This window comes from Passer domesticus, chromosome 14, assembly GCF_036417665.1.
Source record: "Passer domesticus isolate bPasDom1 chromosome 14, bPasDom1.hap1, whole genome shotgun sequence".
Lineage (NCBI taxonomy): Eukaryota > Metazoa > Chordata > Aves > Passeriformes > Passeridae > Passer > Passer domesticus.
The window spans coordinates 1,894,329-1,914,653 of NC_087487.1; the positions used below are offsets into that span (position 1 = coordinate 1,894,329).

The 20,325-nt window shown below is 51.5% G+C and overlaps 2 protein-coding genes across 2 annotated transcripts; one reads left to right on the forward strand and one right to left on the reverse strand.

Annotated features, from left to right (window-relative positions):
* Positions 1–1,212: 1,212 nt before the first annotated feature.
* On the forward strand, positions 1,213–20,216 carry LOC135280978 (uncharacterized). The gene is given in 7 exon segments (XM_064389444.1): positions 1,213–1,331; positions 4,184–4,745; positions 4,748–5,515; positions 7,803–7,863; positions 10,724–10,791; positions 11,922–13,317; positions 15,075–20,216. Coding segments are annotated over 5 exon segments (2,670 nt in total). The 5' UTR covers positions 1,213–1,331; positions 4,184–4,230; the 3' UTR covers positions 13,180–13,317; positions 15,075–20,216.
* Positions 15,572–17,188, reverse strand: LOC135281027 (SNW domain-containing protein 1-like). The gene has a single exon (XM_064389527.1). The coding sequence runs from the start codon at positions 17,186–17,188 to the stop codon at positions 15,572–15,574; it is 1,617 nt and encodes a 538-aa protein (XP_064245597.1).
* Positions 20,217–20,325: the final 109 nt, after the last annotated feature.

Here is a 20,325-nt window from a genome sequence, read left to right on the forward strand (position 1 = left end):
ACTGCCAGAGTCAGAGCAGTCCCTGTCCCCCTGTGGGTCAGGGTGGTGGCACAGTCCCATCCCATGGAGGCTCAGCCCTCCTGCAGTGCCAGCTGTGCTTCTGCTGCAGCAGGGATCCTGCACAAGGGGGCAGTTTTCCTCTGGAGCTCCAGGGCTGCTGGAGATGGGCCTGCTCTCCCTCTGGGAATGCAGGGCAGGAGAAAGCTGCTCCTCTGGGATTGCAGGGCAGGAGAAAGCTGCTCCTCGGGGAATGCAGGGCAGGAGAAAGCTGCTCCTGTGGGAATGCAGGGCAGGGGAAAGCTGCTCCTCGGGGAATGCAGGGCAGGAGAAAGCTGCTCCTCTGGGAATGCAGGGGGCAAAGGCTGCTGTGTTAATCCAAATCACCTTGGCTTCCAACAGGGGCAGTTGTTGCTGATCTCCCCATCACCCCAGCAATGGAAACTGCAACACCAGCCACTGTATGATATCATTAGCATTTAGAGAAGCTTTGGACCCTTTGGAAACTGGTGGGGCAGACCCAAAGAGCTGGGTGAAGGGTTGGGAGAAAATCTCTCCCAGTGGCATTTCCTCACAGTGGGTACCATTATTAAAGTAACCCCAAAACCATACAGTTAGTGTGTGACAGCTCTGAATCCATGTGCCCATCTTCTAGAGGAAATTAAAAATCCATGAATTCTTCACCTTATTAATGCATGAAACAAACTGGAAAACAGCCAGAGTAGCCTTGGTTATAGGACCCATGTTTAGATAAGGGCCTGCAAATGGGAGAAATACAGCCGTGAGTATGTGCCACCAAACCAAGGTAAGCTAGACCCCATGGTGACACCTAACGAGGTTTCTATGTCCAGCACACACAAAAAATTAGGTTATTTAAGAACTGTTATTCCTTTTTTACACCCTTTTTCTCTCAATGTTCTTGTGCTGCTCATTGTGCACCAAAATCTGTCTTGGTTTGAAAGACAGGTGTCTGCTGAAGGCAGGTAGAAGCATGCTCTGAAATGGAAAATGCAAACACTCTCTCTCTGAATTATTGGGGTTTTCAGGCAAAGATATGGGAGCAGAATTAACAGGTCTTTAGCAGGGAAGAATAAAAGATGAAAATAAAAATGTAGTAATACAAGAAAACAATGACAAAGAATATGATTTGACACCCTCTTGGTCCTCCTCCACCTCCACCTCCTCCTCCTTCTCCTCCTCCTCCTCCCACTTCCTCCGCACAGCGCGGGCTGCCGGCCGAGGAGCAGCGGCCCCCCCGTTCCCGTAGCACCGAGCCCCGGCCGAGCCCGTAGCGATGCGCCGGGGCAGGCCCCGCGCCGCAGCCGCAGCCGCAGGTGAGTGCGGGCCCGCGGGATGCGCGTCCCCGCAGCCGCGGTGCAGCGGAGGGATGCGGGGCAGCGGGGCGGGGGCACCCCCGGCCGGCGGTGAAAGCCTCGAGCAGGGGGATCCCTGCACGCCTTCCTCGCCATCGGCTGCTTCTCCCGGGGCCGTGCAGGGAAAACGGGTTGCGGGCTGCGCATCCCGGGGTTTTACCCATTTCTGGCCACTTTGCATCGTGCGGCGATTGGCAGCGTGAGCAGCTCGAGTGCTGCCAGGGGTTTCTCGGGGGGGTGGCCGCAGCGTTGGCCACACTGATGCGGTGGCCGCGGCTGTGCCGAGGGGACAGAAGGACGGCCAGGGCCACCCAGCCCTGCCACATGCACAGCTCGTGTCCTGGCCAGGGCCTGCGAGCAGCGAGGGGCTCCCGGCCGTGCCCGTGGCCAGCCTTGGATGGGAGTGACATGGATGGGCCGGGATGGGATCGATGCACTTTGGAGGGGGTTTAATCCCCCAAGCAGAAGGGGACGCAGTCACTGAGCCCTTCTGGTGGCTGCTGATTGCCGGGGTCAGGATTTTCACCCACTCGACCCCGGCTAGATGGTTCTCTTCACCAGATAGAAGGAGGGCAGCTCGAGTCCCGGATAATTTCAACTGATTTATTGCAGGGTCCAAAAGGGATAGGAAAACACGGAGGGTAGGCTGAGGGGCAGACGGTGAGTCGGAGGGACAGCAGGATCGGGTAACAATCAGCAGGACACCAGGGCGAGTGCCCCGTCTTTGGGGAAAGGTACAGTTTTTGTGCACAGCTACATGGAGTGGGAGGGGAGCAGAAAAGTTTTCGTAGGAGTAACTAATGAAAGTTACAAAGGGTACAGGATGAGCTGGACGTGAAAGGGAATACAGCATTCGAACCAGGGGAAAGGAATGAATTTTCCCTGACTTAGACAACGATGCTTTCCCAGGGCATTCCTGAGATTGGTTTCTCACCCCCAATCGCCACAGCTGATTGCTCCGTGAAGTTTTGTGATTTTTTAAAATAAAAGTGAGTATTCCTTGGGGGAGAGGGGTGGATTCAAGTTTAATCTCAGAGCAGCCGTGGCTCGGTGCGTGCATTCCAGAGGGATACTGCCTTAAAAAGCAGCTGGCTCGGTCCACGGCAAGGATCCGGCTGGGAGAAGCTGGGGAGCTGCAAACTTGGTGGAAAAGGGACAAGAAGTGGAATGAGGGTGCCGGGACCGCCGAGGCCTCTTGTTGGTTCCCTCAAATGCCCGGAGTTCGGGGCAGCGATGCCGGTGAGCTCCTCGGAACCCGCCGGCCATGGGAGCGGTGCCCTCGTGGGCAGGATGCCAAAGCGCCCGAGGCTGTGGCAGCGGGACTGCAGCCGGCCGGGGGAATCCGCCTCCTTGCCGCCGGAGTCCGGGAGAGCCCGGGACCGCCGTGCCGCAGCACTCGGGGGCTGGGCTGGCTGCCTGCCGGCGCCTTTGGGAGATGTTCTTCCAGCTCGATGGCTGCGGGCTGGCCGGGAGCTGGCGGCTGGATTTGGATCCCGCGGCGATGGAGGAGGCGGGAGGCTGCGGGGAGAGGCTCCCGCTGCGGGCACCGCACCCCGGGCAGGGAATTGCGGGGAGCCTGCGTGCCCCGCTGGGGACACACCGGGCAGAAAGAGAAGGGTGAGGTGTTGCCCAGGGCCTTGGCAGGCCGGGGAGGAGCGGGAGCCCTCCCGAGTCCTTTGCACAGCCGAAGGCGGCAGCCAAGGCTCCCGCGGGAGCTTCTCAGGGAGGTTTCGCTGCTGGCGGCCCGTGTTCCCTCCGCGCTTGGTTTTACTTTTACTCCCTCCCGGCCGAACGGCCCCCGTGTGGGAAAAAGCCCTGAGAAGAGGGAAGGGGGAAAAAGGGAAAGAATATTACAAAAGAGGAGTAACGGGGTGTGTTTATTGCACCCGCTGCTTTTGGCAGCTGTAGGGTCTCGGGATTCCCGGCTGCGTGTGTTGGGCTCCTTGCAAGCATCCCCCCAGCGCTGATTCCCACGTGTCCCTCTCCCGGCCCGCTGGCTGGGACATTCCCAGAGGGAAAAGGCTGATGGTGACAGCAAAAGCAGAGCAGTTTTCCTGGCCAGGCGCAGCTGTGGGGATGGCACTGCTTGGGCAAAGTCAGGGGGTGACATTTGACCATGCTGGGAGAGTGCTGAGTGGTGCTCAGGTTTGTGCTGGGGCTGCTTGGGTACAGGATGCTCAGGTGATGGGCAGATATTCCTCCCCTCTGATGGGCCATAATTGGTCTCTCAACTGCACCTACACTTGCAAGGTGTCACAGGCAAAAAATTACACCGAGGTGTCCTGTGAGCCACAGAGTTACATCATCCAGAGTAAAACTCCCTGCCCCAGGGAGATACCTGAGCATTATATTAACCCTGGGACTTGGTGTTACCTGCACTTCCCTCACCCCAGGGAGATCATCACAGTGGAATTGCAACCTCCCAGTCTTGTTGGATGATGCGTGGGTGCTGGGATCTTTCTACTCTTACCCTTCCCTTTCTTTTTCATAGGCATTTTGAAGCGTTGGATTTTTTTGCTTTTATGTTGCTTTATTACAGTAGATAATAGCCAAAATGGAGTCAGGGGACCCAAATTGCTCTAAAATAAAACCAGTATACAGATTTATTTATTTATTTATTTATAAACATTGTTTATTCAGCATTGTTTTACTCTAATCAGCCCCCAGTCTCCCTAATCAGACATCCATTAACAAGAACCTGGGTTATGCTCACGTTGTGGGGTGGCTTGTGACCCTCTGTCAACCCTGTGCCATCCCAGGCTGCTGGCTGTGGGGACTTGATTTGCTCATGGCTCATTCTCTGTCTTTTCCAGGAAGGCCAGCTCACCTCTCCTGTGGGGACACCAGCACCAACGTGTAAATGGCCTCCAAACGGCGCTCGCAGGCTGCAGGGCCCGTGATTTTCAAGAAGCTGCCTCGTCTGGAGCCCGCCCCCAGCTTCCTGCCCAGCAAAATCCCAGGCACATCCAGCCCCGTGGCCCAGCCTGCCTCTGAAAACCATTTCAGCTACAAGGGCTCCTACTTTGCCTGCCCGCTGCAGAGCCCCAAGGGCCCCGAGCAGCCCCCGGCTGGCTGGAGCCCCACGCCCACCTACCTGCACCACGGCCCCGCTGCCCTGGGCCAGCCTGTGCCGGCCGAGGGGCCCCTGCTGGGCTTCCTGCTGTACCCCCCAGAGAGCCCGGGCACCAGGCTGCAGCCCCCGGACACCCAGAGGAGCAAGGACAGCCTGATAAGTACAGGCCACCCCCCAGCTCCCCGTTCCTGGAAGCAAGTTGTCCCTCTGCCCACAGCCAGAAGGTGCCGGAGGTCCCCAGCCTCAGCCTGGAGCCCTGGCCCAAGCTCCAGCCACCTGACGCCAGCCCAGTGATCCAGGAGAGGTCAGCAATGTGCTTCCCACCACCCCCATACCCGCTGTCACCCCACAGACCTGGCCCCCTCTACCACTGTGCCCCAGCTCCCACTGTGGGGGAGCCCAGTGCCCTGCCCAGCTTTGGCTACGTGGGAAGCAGGGAGCCCTTTCCCAGCACCTACCTCAAGTCCCAGGAGCCCAGGAGTTTCTTTCCCAGCCCCTTGGAGCCCTACGTGCCCAGGACAGTGGGTGCCAGGCTGGGGGCAGCGCTGGGGGATGCTGAGCCCCCCAGGGATGCCGAGCTGCCCAGGAACAGCGGGTACCCAGGCTTTGCCCTCAGCCCGGGCGATGCATCCGTGTTCCACGGCTCCTTTCCCAGCACGGAGCCGGGCTGTGAGCAGCACAGGGCAGACAGCCCGCAGTGGGCAGCAGCACCGAGGCACAGCAGCGCCTTCCAGCCTGTCTGCAGCCCAGAGAGGCTTTCTGGGGGCTCCGGTGGGCTCACTGAGACATTTCCTGAGAGAGCAGGGAGCTGGGAGAAACCCAGGCAAGGGGACAGCCCTGTGTCCCTTGGGTGTTGGAGACAGGAATGGGACAAGCACACACCGCGCTCATGCAGCCACAGCCAAGGTTTATTGTCTGAAAGATCTTTTTTAGGAGTTTCAAATCTACTCTCATACAAACAAAATTGGCTAAAGAACTTAACTCTGCCCAGCTCACTGGCCAAGGATAGCAGTGCCTCCATGATCCCAAGGGATTGGCTGAGGTCCCCTGTGATAGCTGCTGGTGCTCTATAGCTGCACAGATAGTTTGGCAGAGTAGACACCAACTCAACCAGCCTAGCTCATTAGGCAGCAGCAGTAATCAAGTCCCCAGGTATGAGAATGACAGGCTGGATTCCAGCTCAAACAAGGGGACCCCAGCCAATCCCTTTGAACTGTGAAAGCACCCGTATCACTGGCCAGCGAGCTGGGCAGAGCTGTGAAACTATCCAGTCATGTCCATAAGAGCAGGAAATTCAAATCCCCTGTGAGAGGGGGTGCACTTCAATAGATATTGGCTGTTGCTGCATGAACCTCGGTGCATGTGTGTCACACTCCTGTCTCCACCATCAGCAACAGTCCCCTCTTTGAACTGAAATCAAACCTTTCATTCGTATGCTTGGGGACTTGTTTACTTCTATCTTCTCCTGAGCTAGGCTGGCTGAGTTGGTGGCTGTTAGGCCAAATTATCTGTGCAGCTACAGGCCAGCTCCAGCTGTCACAGCTCCCCCTTTCTGTTCTAAACGTGCACGGTGTTCTCGGTCATCCCTCTGCAAGGGCCCTTGGCCAACAGGGTGACAGGACAGCACGGTGACACAGATGATTCTGCTGAACTCAACAAGCCGAGCATCTCTCAGCCAGTGATGTATCCCCTATATCAGTGAAGTTAGAACATTCATTCCCAAGAGCTGTCAGGGGGGATCACCAACACTACAAGTTTTCAAATTGGCATGCTGCAGGCTTATAGCTGGGAGGTTACAAACTTATAACCTAACTCTATGAACTGGAAACATTTTAACTTTAGAACCGTGAGAAAGTAACAGGGAAAACAACTGGTTAAATTCAGTTTATAAAATCTTTGTGTCATTTGAATAGGTAAAATCCTTAAACAGTCAATTCAAAAGGTCCCAAATTGCCATGTAAGGGGTGTACAAGTTGTTAAAATGGCTGGTCCATGATATCTGCTGAGGGACCATCAGGAGGGTGTTGTATCTGGTCCCGAGCAAGACGCAGGGCAGCACAGACACACCTGGCTGCTGTCCATCCTGTTGTGGTGTCTGTGGAAATGCACACATACCCACGTCCCCATGGAATGAGGTCCCATGGGCCTTCCCACTTCTTTGTGATAATGTCTTTTATCATTGGTTTAGGTTTAGGTGACTGTGCATCACCGGACGGCTGTAATGATAGGAAATAGTTTAAGATTACTGGGTTTTGGGAAAGTTCTTTTAAATGATTCAGTGTGTAAACAGCATTTGCTACTCTGCTCTGTGGGTATTTTCACTTCCATGAGCTGAACTGCACAATGCAACTTCCATTGCACTGTGCAATTCTTCAGTCCAAGAGTCCTTAATCCCTGGAGCCATCAGGACAATGCATTTAAAGCATCTTGTACATGATTAAATGTCACAGCAGGCAGAATTGGTAGAGTGCAGTGACCTTCCCAGAGAAGCATCTTTAAAAAGAGATCCTGGGTGCACAGGCACATCTCGCTCTCACTGAGTGATTTCAGCTCTGGTGTGATTTTAGCCATGAGCAACGCAGAGGAAAAGACAGAGTCTTCCTATGGGGTTCAGAGAGGGTCTTTATTGAGCTCCTACCTCCAAGGCATCCAGGGACAAAGAACTGCCAGAGAGCAAGAGCAGGGGTTTCTATAGGGATAGTGAGGGATGGGCAGAACATCAGAACAAATGAGATGAGGGCACAGGGGCAGAGCAAAGGGGAAGGGCCAATGGGATACGCAGAACCAACATATGGTAAAAATGCATTCTGGGGAAAGGGTTTTTTCCTCACCATCATTACAGAGTTTGTTGCTGAAGGGTTGTTGCTGCTTCTCCTCAGCTGGTTTACTGCCTCCACAATTGAACATATGAAGGAAAAGTCTTGAAGTTTCAGTAATGCTGTACAAAACCTTACGGAGTTCTAATGCCAAGATCAGCTTCTAAGGGTACCAAATAAATCTCCTTCAATTAAACATTAAGGGGAAAGGAAATGCAGATGGATGTGGTAACCACGTATTCTCTGAACAGAGAGAGACATAGTTCTCCCAGGATTTTCCTGGGAAGCTGGGAGAAGCTGTGGGAAACTTAGAGAGAAGAATTCAAACTATTATTGTCTCTCTTTCTGTAACCGTTGTTTATAGATAATGTTTCTCCAGAGTGTGCTATTCATAGTTCACCAATAGTGTGAGAGAAGATTCCTAGAGGCCAATCAGGATTTAGGTCCACCATTGTTCTCTAAGAACTGCAGATTTCTAATAATAAGGTGTCTTTTCATGCCTTCTGATGGTGGGGTCTCTGTATCACCTTTGTCTGTCCCCAGTACCCATTCGGTGATAGATGGATTTACGTTCTCCAAAAGGAAGGTGTCAGGATGCCCTTTGGTAATGGCATTTCCTGTGCCTGTAAACATCTCTGCACAAAAGTCTTCAAACGTGACAAACAGCCCATCTGGCCCGAGCTGGTCACAGCTTCAATTCTTGGGATATAGGATTTCTGGATGAAGAGCATTGTTTTCCAGAACTGAATGCCATACTGCTTCATCAGAGCATTGCCACAGACTTGCAGGAAATCCAGAAGCAGCATAGCTGTCAGGTCTGCCAGAGGCTCCAGATTCAGCATCTGCGCCAGCCAGCGCCATCCGTAGCTCAGACCGTGAGGATGTGCCCCTTGCTGGTTTGCATGGGGCCAGCGGAGCTGAATGAGGGCAGCATAGAGACGAATCATTCCTGACATCCTCTTAAGAAAATGGTCTTGTTCTTCCACTTCAGAATCATGGACTTCATATCCAAGCATCCTGTGATACTCTTCCATGGAAGTCCCTTCTTTGCGAGCGGGGTAAAACGGCACAGAATATGGGCACTTTTTGTGCAGATGAGCTAAAAAGAGGTCTCCAACTCGAGGGTGGAATTCCCAGATTCCTGAGAGCACCACAGCTATTGGGAAAGCTGAATCATGGTGAAAAGATACTTCTCCTTCCCCGTGTCTCACAAACTTCTCCGCCAGTTTGTAACAAACAAACTCCAGTCCCTGTGGATGCTGAGTCACCAACACGGTTTGGCCTTCAGTCTGAACAGGCTTCCCAGAGAGCAGGTTATGGATCTTATCAAACACCTCTCTCAGCTTCGAGCCTGATATGCAGGAGATCTGGCTGACAGGGATTGTAGCAGCTTTCTGCAAGTTTGTTTTTATCTTCTTCACCTCGGCGTTGCCTTTGCAGTTGCCAATTTCACTGAAAGCAGCAAGACATTGCTCAGCAGCATCCTGAAGCTGCTGGTACCACTGCATGATACTTTCATCTGTTTCTACTTGAAGTCCTTCCTTCCGCTGCTTTCCCCACCACTGCTGTGCAGGGACAGAAGTCTGCCTCTTCATCTGCTCTCTTTCCTCCAGCTCTTTCTGCTTTTGTTTCTTTTCCTCTTCATCTTGCCTCTTTTTTGCTTCTAGAGCTGCAGCGATTTCCTGCTGCATGCTGGATATCAGTCCTTGCATCTCCTGCAGGGCTCGTTCAGTGCTGGCCACATCTGCTTGAGCCGGGAGCCCTCTCTCGCTGGCGCTGCGGATGAGCTCTGACACCAGCCCACAGATCTGGCTGCCACGACTGCTGTACGCAGACAGGTCGATTCCGGGCAAATCTTTGTGCCCGTAGTTGGGATCAATCTGCTGCTTCAGCTGCAGCAGTTCCTCCTGGATGGAATAAAGGCGACGCAGTCTCTCCTGGCCCTCTTTCTTGTGCAAAAGTTCCAGCTCTTCCTGGAAGCGTTGCCTCTGCTGCTCTGCCTCGCGCAATTTTAGGTTCGATATCTTTGCTCTGTGTCGGTGTTCTTCCTTCAACTTCTCTTGCTGCCTCTGAGCCTCCTTTGAGCTCTCCTCCATTACTTCTTGCAACTCCTGGAATTCCTGGTGCCGCTTTAGCTGCCTCAGTTCATCAAAGCGCTTCAGCTGCTCACTGGCCTGGGCATGGGCTGCCCTCACCATCTGCTCCAGCTCCTCCTGCCGCTGCCTCAGCCTCTCCCTTGCTTTCAGCCTGTGCATCTCTTCATACATCCGAATGCAGCCTTCCACTTTTGCAACTTTAGATGACGGAACTGCTGGAGTCACTTCTCGATTTATTTCCAGGAGATTAAGATGATCGTTTTCCTTTTGCCTGAGGGTCACAGGATTGGGCAGAGCTGTTGGCAATGTGGCGTTGGTGACGATATTTTGTGGCTCTGCTGAGGGATGATGGTTCTGGATCTCTCTCATGTCCTTTGCTGGTATACAATCCAAAGCAAGCTTCTGCTCCGACGGTGGCAGTGCAGTGCCAGCAGCGACTGCTGAGGAATTCCCGGATCTGATCTTTCTTCCAGGAATTTCTGGTGATGTGTTTCCCAGGCCCATCCCTGAGTTGCAGTGACAGCTGGCCCTGCCCCGTGGAGGCCGTGCAGAAAGCACGGTGTCAGAGCTGGACCAAGGGGCTCTGGGAGGAGGCAGTACTGGCACACGTGTTGTAGCAGGGCATGTAGGTGTCTCTGGCACACGCTGCTGGAATGGCTGCACTGGCATAACTGGAACAGCTGTAAGGTGCTGTGTCCCTGCGAGAGCCGGGCGCCCCTGCAGCGCAGCGGCAGAGCCAGCATGGCCAGGCTTGGTCACAGAGTGAGCATTTGTCCTTGTGGCAGGGCCAGGCTCGGGGGCAGCCAGCCCTCTGCAGCAGCCGTGTGCTCCACAGCAGCCAGGGGTCCTGCGGCGGCCGAGCGTTGCCGGGCGGCTGGCAGAGGCGGCTCCACAGCAGCTTGCCATTTCACGGCGGCCGGTCGTGGTCTCGGTGCTCTTGGTTGCAGTGGCAGGGCACAGAGGAAAGGCAGGGCAGCCTGTCGTGGCTCCAAGGGCTGGCACAGCAGGACACAGCGAAGAGGCAGCAGCCAGAGGGGCTGCAGGACGCCTGTTTAACTTGACTCGGGAGTGCAGGGTGTCCTCACCGCTTTGTTCAGTGACAGTGCGCTCTACTGGGGTCTTGTCCCTGTGTGGGCTGGCTCCACGGCTCTGTGCAATGGTGGGACGATTGGCTGGCATATCATCCCTGCCCGGGGCAATGCCACAGTCCCGGGCAGCCTCAGGGAACTCTGAGGACAGGTCACCCCCTCCTGGGGAGGCTCCGTGGCTCCACACGGCAGATGCTCTGCCCGTTCTCCTGCCCTGCTCGCCTGGTGCCATCCCCTCCACCAGCCTCGTGTCTCGCTCGCTCTCTAACTGTTTTATCAGGTCCAGGATCAGCCTCCAGGGTTCGATGACATTGATGGCAGTTTCATCGGCTGTGGCAGCTGCTGCAAGTATGTATCTGCCAGCCCAATCCCATGTGTTTAAGTCCAAGGCGGCCCCTTCGGACACGTCCAGTCCGAGCCTCCCACACCACTTGATTAAGGCTAGTAAAGCCTGTTTATCATGTTTGATCCCTCTTCTTGTTAAAGCGAGAGTCCATACCTGGAGTGTAGGGTCCTCTGGCACCGATGCCCAAGCTCCCATTTCTCCCAGCAGTTTCTGTAAATCACAAGGGTGTTTGGATGCACACGGCTTTCCCTGGTGTTCCTTGCCACACAGTGATCCTGTAGAAAGGTGGAGTTTTCCTCTGAAGGTCCACTGGTGAAGTAGAAGAGTCTGTTCTTCCTCTGGGAATCCAGTGGAAAAGGTGGCTGTGGTGCTGGAAGGCTCAGATTATATCCAGGCAGGAATGCTTGGCTCCTCCCCCTGGGCGGAGCATCTAACAATGGGATGATGGAATTTTATCAGCCATGCAGGGACCACTCAATGGCCCATTAACTGAAGATATCTCAGTGGAGGGAGGATTAGTTGTGGAAGAGATAAAGAACCCTGCCCCACCTGGCTTTAACAGCTGGTAATAGAATACATACTTTTGGTTACATCTTGCATTGCAACCTAAGCCAAGTTTCCTGCTGGCCACAGGGCATTTCTCTACTGCCCATAGCTCTCTCTGCTGCCTGCAGTTCTTCAGCTGCCAGCAGCTCTTTCCACTGCCCTCAGCTTCTCACAGCCCACCCAGGTGCCCTCAGCATTCTCCGCTGCCCCATCTCCCCACAACACTGCAGCAGCTTGTTGTCCTCACACGGGGCACAAATGTCACTTGGGTGCTGCAGACAGGAATGCAACAAGCACACCCTGTGGTCATGCAGCAACAGCCAAGGATTATTGTCTGAAAGGTTAGGGTGTTTTTATTATTATAGGGGTTTATCATATTATAGGGTTTTCAGTTACAGGGGTTTCAAATCCACGGTTCATAGAAGCGGGATTGGCTAAAGATCTCTACTCCACCCAGCTGGCTGGGCAATGCTAGGAGTGCATCCACGATCCAAAGGGATTGGCTGAGGTCCCCTGTTTGAACTCAAGTCCAACTTATCATTGCTATGCCTGGGGACTTGTTTATGTCTATCTCCTAATGAGCTAGGCTAGTCGAGTTGTTGTCTGTTCAGCCAAATTATCTGTGTAGCATTAGACCAGCTATAGCAGTCACGGCCATGTATGCAGGGAGGAAGAACAGCAGCCTGGCCCCTCAGGACACCCCCTGTGGGGGACCAGGGGAAGGAAATGCCTGCAAGGTCAAGGATCCAGCCAGGGAGCTCATCCGCCTTTCTCAATCCGTGACCCCCATCAAAGGGCTGGAAGAGCTGAGGGACACCAAGGCTTCCTCATCCTCCCCACCCATGCCTGTGATCCACAACGTCTTCAGCCTGGCACCTTACCAGGAGTACCTGGAGAAGGCCAAGGGCACAGACCCCATCCTGTTCTGCAAGAACCATCAGTGGGAGGACTCCTCTCCCCAAAACACGGGTGGCAGCCAGGAGCCTGCTGCCCTCAGAGACGTCTCAGTGGTGTCCAGCCTGAGGCTGGGCACTGATGCAGTGCAGAGCCAAGAGGAAAGCTGTTACAGGAGCATTCCTAAAAAACCAAAGCCTGTGCCCCAAGAGCTGGAGTCTCAGGAGGGCAGGGTGGGCACTGAGGAGCCACCCCCAAAGGAAATAGTGCTGGGAGAGATGGCCAAATCCCTGCCCAGCCCCAAGAACGGCTCCAAGGCTGCCAGTCCTCAGCAGGCCAGCAACGGCAAGGAGATCTGGCTGGCTTTCCAGGACGTGGCCGCGCTCCTCAGCAAACTGCTCTCCCAGCTGAAGACCTTCACGTCCGCTTGCCCTTTCCCGCACGTGGTCCAGGCGGGAGCCATCTTCATCCCCATCCACGTGGTGAAGGAGAAGCTCTTCCCAAAGCTGCCCGGCAGCTTCGTGGACCAAGTGCTGCAGAAGCACAAGGTGGAGCTGCGTCCCACCACGCTCTCCGAGGAGAAGCACCTGAGGGAGCTGGAGCTGAAGAGCTGCACCTCCCGCATGCTGAAGCTCCTGGCCATCAAGCGGCTTCCCGAAATCTACCCTGACCTGCTCAACCTCCACTGGCACAGCTCCATCCAGCAGCAGCTCGGATGCGGAACACATAGAAGGGAACACAACTCTGGGAGAAATTGCACACCTGGTGAGAATGCAAACACAAACACAGTGCTCAATCCACAGGACATATGGAGCCCTGCACCACAGAGGATACGCGGCTCCTCTCCTTGCCAAAGAGAGTCACGGGAGCTGAGGCAGCCTAAGAGCTGCCGAGGAGAGAAGGGCTCAGCAAGGTGTGAGGACAACATTCTCAAGAACCGTGGTGAGTGAATGGCCAAGAACTGCAAAATGCATTGCATCTGTTCAGGCATGGGGAAACAAGCTACAGAATAGAACCGTGACGTGGAAATGGCACACGGGAGCAGCAACCACGTGAAAACGTACACATCATGGAAAGAAAGCCAAACTGTGAGTTGAACAAGGCAAAATATGTTGGAAAAATGAGAAAGTACAATAAGTATATGCTGATGGCTTTGTTACTGTGTTGTGTGGTTCAGGGGATGGGCTCATGTTGCAGTCCATGGGGTGGTGGATGCAACCTTCCCCGAGAGCGTCTTGCACCCACGGGTGGGAGCCACAAGAGCACACAACCACACACAGACACACACACAGAGACATATACAGACACACAGACAGACACACAGGCACACAGACACCCACAGTCCTCACAGACACACACAGTGCTCACACAGGCACACAGAAACACACACATAGAGACACACACACAGTGGTTGCTCACACACACAGACCACGACACAGAGACAGACACACAGACACACACAGTGCTCACACAGATACACAGAGGCACAGACACAGAGGCACAGACACAGACAGACACACACAGACAGACACACACGCACAGTGCTCACACACACACACAGACACACACATACACACACACATACACACAAACACAGCAACTCGGCAGTGAAGATATGGGAGCATCCAGGCACAGAGTTCCAATGTGCTTTATTTCAGGAGACACTGAAGGGGTCCAGGAGCCAAAGACAATAACAAAAGGGGGTCCAGGGTAAAAATACAGGGAAAGAGGGGGCAGAGAAGAGCATCAGGATCCAGTGCCTGAGGGCTCAGGGGTGGTTCACTGGGAAGGGACCACGAGGGAATGCCAGGGTGGATAGGCAGGGTTACAGACACCAATGTGAATTACAGGCACTGGAGATCTTACCAGAACTTGAACATAGAAAAGGGGCAGGGAAGGCCAAGTGGCCAATGGGGAAGACAGAAGTGGGACAAATTAATGCAGTGCTGCTGAGCACCAAGGGGGAAGACTGTTCCTCACCGTGAGCTGAGAGGAATCCCAGAGCCTCCTGTGTGTCTCCCCAGGACATTGCTACTGCCCTTTCCCTGGTAGGCTCACGGGCCTCCACAGTCCCCAGTATGGAAAATGTATTTAGCAGAGCTCAAGCTTACACTCTGGTACTGGGACAGCACCTGAGTGTGTGTCCCTGCGTGCAGATGCTCGGGAGCAAGCAGCCCCCATGTTGACCATTTCCCTTCTATCCTGGGGTGGGGGCAGTGAAAGTCAAACCACGTGGAGAAACAAACAACCAGGAGCCTGGTGCCGGAACTAAGGTGCATGTGCTTGCAAAATTACCTCCAGTAATTGAGATTCCCCCAGATGGCACGGACAGGAGCAGGGGGGCCCGGTTTCTGCTCTCTGGGGAAGTGTAGTGACTGCAGGGGTGTGGTGTCCCTGGCATGGTGGACCTCCCCCCACCCTGCCCTGGTGCAGCTTGCCTGCTGCAGCTCTGTTACTTCTTTTTTTTCTTTTTTTTTTTTTTCTTTTTTCTTTTTTTTGAATGGTAGAAGGATGTTGGTGCAGCAAGCCAGGACCAGGTAATAAGTGACACAGACTCCCAAGATATTCAGAGAAGACTAATAATCTTTATTAAGAAACCCACACTTTATAGACCCTACTTTGTTACAGGGGGACCTAACTGGTCCTTCATTTAAAACACCATCACCATTGGCTAATTAACTAACAACCCTTTATAAACAAATCTCCATAACACATTCCACATGTTCACAACATCAGGTGCAGCAAGACAAGAATTGTTTAGAATTCTTTCTCCCCAGCTCCCTAAAGCTACCCAGGCCAATTCTGGGAAAACTCATCTAGCCTCTCTCTCTCTCTCTCTGACCAGGGAGCAGCTACCACAGAAGAAGGCTTTATTTCACTAAATGTAAAGAAACTAAAGCAAGGATTACTGAGAAACTATGAAGGAGTGCTTGTTTTAGAAGAGAATCCAGCTGTTTGCCCTCCCTTGTTCAAATAAACTCTATAGCCACACTAAAACACTGAATCATGAACACCACAGCATGTGTTACAGCATAAGACAATCATTATACACAGCAAGAAAGCTTTTAACAGATCAAGATTTAGCTAAACACTAAAGCTGTAGGAAGGGGGCTGCATTCTCACCCTTACAGGCTGGGCAATGGGGATCAACAAAGTCAGAGAATTTACTAAAGAATAATCAATTCCCTTATGAAACGTTTCCAAGTGGTCTCCGTGTCTTCTCTCTCCTTGGGTAGCTGTCCTATGTTGAAGAAGTAGTGGATGCACACTGGAGCTGGGAACTGCTGTGCTAGAACACCATCCAAGTTTTCAGTCCATTTCCCTGCCTCTCAAGGAGCAGATTCAGTCCTTCCTTGTCTTCTTGCTCTGATGCTCGTGTTCCTTAGGGCAGCTGCTGTCTGATGGCCGTTTGGAACCACCGTGTTTCTTAGCTTCTTCCAGAAACTTGTCCAAACCAAATGGATCCTCCTCAAATTGAACCGGTCCATCTCTGCTCCTGCCTCTGCTGTTACGATCCAAGTCGGAAAACTCTTTGTCAGGAACAAACCTCTTGGTCTTTAGTTGAGCCTCTAGATCATCTCCATACATGTCCTTATCCATACTCTTACTTGGCCTGTAGATGTTTTGGGCCATATCCTTGCCACTTCTCCATGGCTGGTCATAAACATTATACATTTCATCCTCTCCTCCAGCAAAGCCACTGTCCATCCCCCTGCTCTGGTTGAAGAGCCTCTGGTCATACTGGATTTCATTGGATGGCCTGCGGGTGGGTACCCCCAGGGCAATAACCTCACTGATATCTCTGTTCTCATTTCTTTGCAGCTTTGACCTCTTACCAGGAGCTGCCCGGGAAAGGTTCCTGTCGTGCTGTCTCTCCTTGCGCCGGTCGTGTCTGATTTCATCTCTCGCTCTAGCCTCTCCATCCTCTTTTTCAACAGGGGTTTTGATCCCTGCTCTTCTCTCCCTGGCTTTCTGAGCCATTTCTCGGAGCTTTTGCTCGTGCTTCTCCTTTTCTTTCTGAGCCATCTTCCTCTCCACCTGGGCACGCATCTCCACTGCCTCGCGGGCCTTTCTGTCAGCAATATAGAGCGCCTCAGCAAGTTTGGCAAAGTTTTCATTAATATGAACAGCCTGCAATCCTCTGCCATCTGCGGCCAGACGCTTCTCCAAGGGAACGGTGTAACCCTTCACATTTTTCCAGTTTGAAATGCACGGAGGAATTTTCCACTCTTGCTGCTCTTTCACAGTTATCTTTCTGCTTGGAGAGTGCATTACAGGTGCTGGAGGAGATGGTGGTCCCCGTGGAATCTTCTTGTTAATTTTGAATCTTGCAGGCTCCAGAGGGTCCTTCTGCATTTCCACCACCCGAATAACTCTCTGCCTCGCTCCAGAGTTGAACGCAGCTCCTTGCTGACATGGTGTGTACCGAATGTACTGTGCAGGAGCTGCCTTCTCAGCAGCTCCAACTGGCATGGCTGCTGCAACTTTTTGGGACACTAATTTCTCCAAGGCTGCTCTTGTCTTCTTTGTTATCTCTCTAACTGCGTTCTCATCTGGTCTCTGCAGTTCAGGATCATCCACATTCATGACCTCTTTTGGCACAAGATCTGTGTACTTGCTGTAAATGACCTTGTCCTTTGACTGTCCTTGTCGAGCAATTGCATCGTATTTTATTTTCCCTTCTGCATCCACCTGAAGAGCCAAAGCATTGGACATTTTCTTCTTTCGGCCCATATCCAATGGATATTGGGCCACGTGAATTTCTGGGAAGGCGCCCCCATCTCCAAAATCCTCCAGCGCCCGCGGTATCCATCCTTTCCGGTAACCATATGGGGGAGGTTCCCTTTGTGAGGAAACCAGAGCAGTCTGCCTGCATCTCTGAGCTCCTGCTCTTTCTTCTGCTTCTAGCTGATCTTGGCAAAGCTGGGTTGGAGCTGGCAAGAAACTGGTGAGCACCATCTTGACCACGCACGCTGTCCGCTCTGCCCCACGCCTGGCCTGTGACTTTCCTCTTCTGACAAGATTATTTGCAGCAATGAGTTTAAAGTTCTTATCTAAGTCCTATCACTTTGAATTTTATCTGCAGCGGTTCTTCAGAGCTTAGAAATAATTAGACCACAAAAAAAAAAAAAAAAAAAAAGAAAAAGAAAAAAAAAAAGAAAAAAAAAACACCAAACCTGCTGCTCCAGCAGACACAGAATACAGCCTGACACCCTGTGGGTCAGGGTGGTGGCAGCAGTCTGAATCAATGGTGGCTGCACTTCTCCTGCAGGGACAGGGGCTGTTCTGTGTGAGCAGATCCTGCAGAAGGATGGAGTTTTCCTCTAGAGGTCCACTGGTGAAGTAGAAGGGTCTGTTCTTCCTCTGGGAATCCAGTGGAAAAGGTGGCTGTGGTGTTTGAAGTCTCAGATTATATCCAGGCAGGAATGCTTGGCTCCTCCCCCTGGGCGGAGCATCTAACAATGGGATGATGGAATTTTATCAGCCATGCAGGGACACTCAATGGCCCTTTTAGGATAATGGAATTTTATCAGCCATGCAGGAACACTCAATGGCCCTTTAACAGGAGATATCTCCCTTTCAGGGAGAATGGGTCTTGGAAGAGATAAAGAACCCTGCCCCACCAGGTTTTAACAGATGGTGGCAGAATACACCTGGTTACATCTTGCATTGCAATCTGAGACAGTTTAATATTTTCTAGACTGTAAGATATAGAGTTGTTTTCTTGTAAGAGGTAAGAGGAACCCGACTAGAACAGCTCTGATGAAACACTGATAAACACCTGTTTGTGGATAAAGAAGATACAGTGTATTCACCCTTGATTTTGTCAAGGATTCTATTGCTTGTTACGATCTTTGTTACAACTGCTGTTTTGTTTTCCACAGATAACACAGTGAGAGCCTGTGATGATTTTACTTTATGGCTGTTATCGATTTTAAGCTGTTTTAGCATTTTCCTTCGTTTCATTTTGCTGTCATAAGTAAATGACTCTTTAGAAAAGTATTATCTCAACTTCTAGACAGCATTACCAATGATATATTGATTACATGATGTGAATTTACTGATCTTATGATAGGCATTATTCATAGGATGCTATTAGAGTATTTATAGCCAGCTTCTTCTATGCTTTAACATCTCTTTGTGTAATTATCTAAAAGACGTGTGTTATTTCGGGACCCTTCCTTCTTGTTCTCTAGCTCTTTATGCATCTCTTAGATCAGGTTAGCTCTCTGGCTAGTCCCTGCACTGGCTCTGTGGTTTGATCCAATGATGTCTCATAATTTTCAGTATTTTTCCGAGTTCCAAGAAAAGACATCTGAGCTTCATTGCAAGTCTCCTCTGAACTGCTGGATCTTGTGGTTTTTCCCAGTTATTATTACAGAAACACTTCAGCAGTTTGCATCTCTGTCCTGAAGGAAACTTTGGAGGGATACAGCTACTAGATGCTATGTTTTATATACTGCTAGATGCAGAATTTCAGAGATTCCTAATTACCCAATTTCACATGGATTATTAATTATGTGTACTATCTGAAATATTCTTAATTTGTGTACATGGCTTATTCCTGATTGCTCTCTGTTCATTTTCACTACATGTATTCTTTTGCCTTGATGTTTCCTCATGCTCAGAACCAAACACAAGCTTCTCATTAACACCAAAAAAAGGAAAAAAAGGGGGGATTTAGTGCTTTAAGGACATCCAAATAATGTAATACATACATTAGAAATTTAGACAACAAATCATTATTAATATTGCAATATTTAGCTAAGAAATTTGGAAAAAATAACTTCAAATCTAGATCCCAATTGAGTGTGCAACAGCAAAGCTTAATTGATTCATTGACTTCAAGAGAGGACATGCTTGTGTCTTACCATCACAAGGGTCCAAGTGGTCACCTCTTTGTTCGATCAATCACCAACTGCCTCTGAGAAAATGAGGCCCAGCAGAAAGAGAAAGAACCCAATCACCCTGCAGCCTTCATGGCCAGAGCAGGAACAGAAGTTCAACTGCCAGGACAGAGCTGTGTCTGCAAACTTACAGAAGCAATTTTGCCTTATGTCACCATCATGGTACAGTGTTCCTATTAATCTTCTCCAGCTATTCCCTGTTCCAGGACCCAGGAAGACATTCAGGGATGTCAAACATCAGCATTACCACCTCATCAGCTTCCTCCTGAGTCTCAACAACTTGGACTTTAAACAATGGTACGAGAACAACTGGTTCAAGGACACAGAGCCATCCATGAGCCCTTGCAAGACCCCAGTACTTGTTATAAAATAAGAAACCTAGCAAGTGGAGCTTACTCCATGACCTGTGAAAAATTAACTCTGTGATGGAGAGCATGGGCACCCTCCAGCCTAGAGTGCCTTTCCTACAAGGATACCTGCCTCCTGGGAAAGCCTGTTTGTGGAGCTCAAACATTATTTTGTCACTATTCCATTGCACCCAGACCACACCCCAAAGTTGGATTTTGCAGAGCCTTCTGTGAATAACACAGCACCAGTGCCACGTTACCAACGGTGAGTTCTTCCCCAAGGCACGACAAACAGCTCTGCAGTCTGCCAAGGGTGCATGGCACAGGCACTCTCAGCAGGGAGAGAACAATTGCCAGAATGTGCTCACTACATGGATGACATTTTGACTGCAACCCTGTTGTGATAGGTAAAAGAATCATGAAAGAAAGGCCTCATAAAAACAGGCCTTGAATTACCAGCTAGCCTGTCACTTCCTCTAAGTGCAGCTCAGCAGCCAGCTCAGTTCCCATGTGAAAACACTTTGAGAAAGAGAATCTGCATTCAACTATCTATTGGTGTGGGTAATCACAGCAAACTATTTTTTTGGGGGGAAAAATAAATGGCCCTTGCATAAACAATAGATCTATCCCATCAGAATCAGTGAAGAAGATATGTAAACAATTGAAGAATAAAGAGATTTGATGGACAAGAAAAATACCTTTTACAAACCAATAAAATAATTGGCAAACAAGGCTGTAGGGCTGGGGCTGAAATGGAGCCTGAGGGGCAGGGGCAGGCTGCAACAAACACTGCAGAGCAGGATCTGAAATAAAATCCAGCATGCAGGAAGGGGAAGCAGCC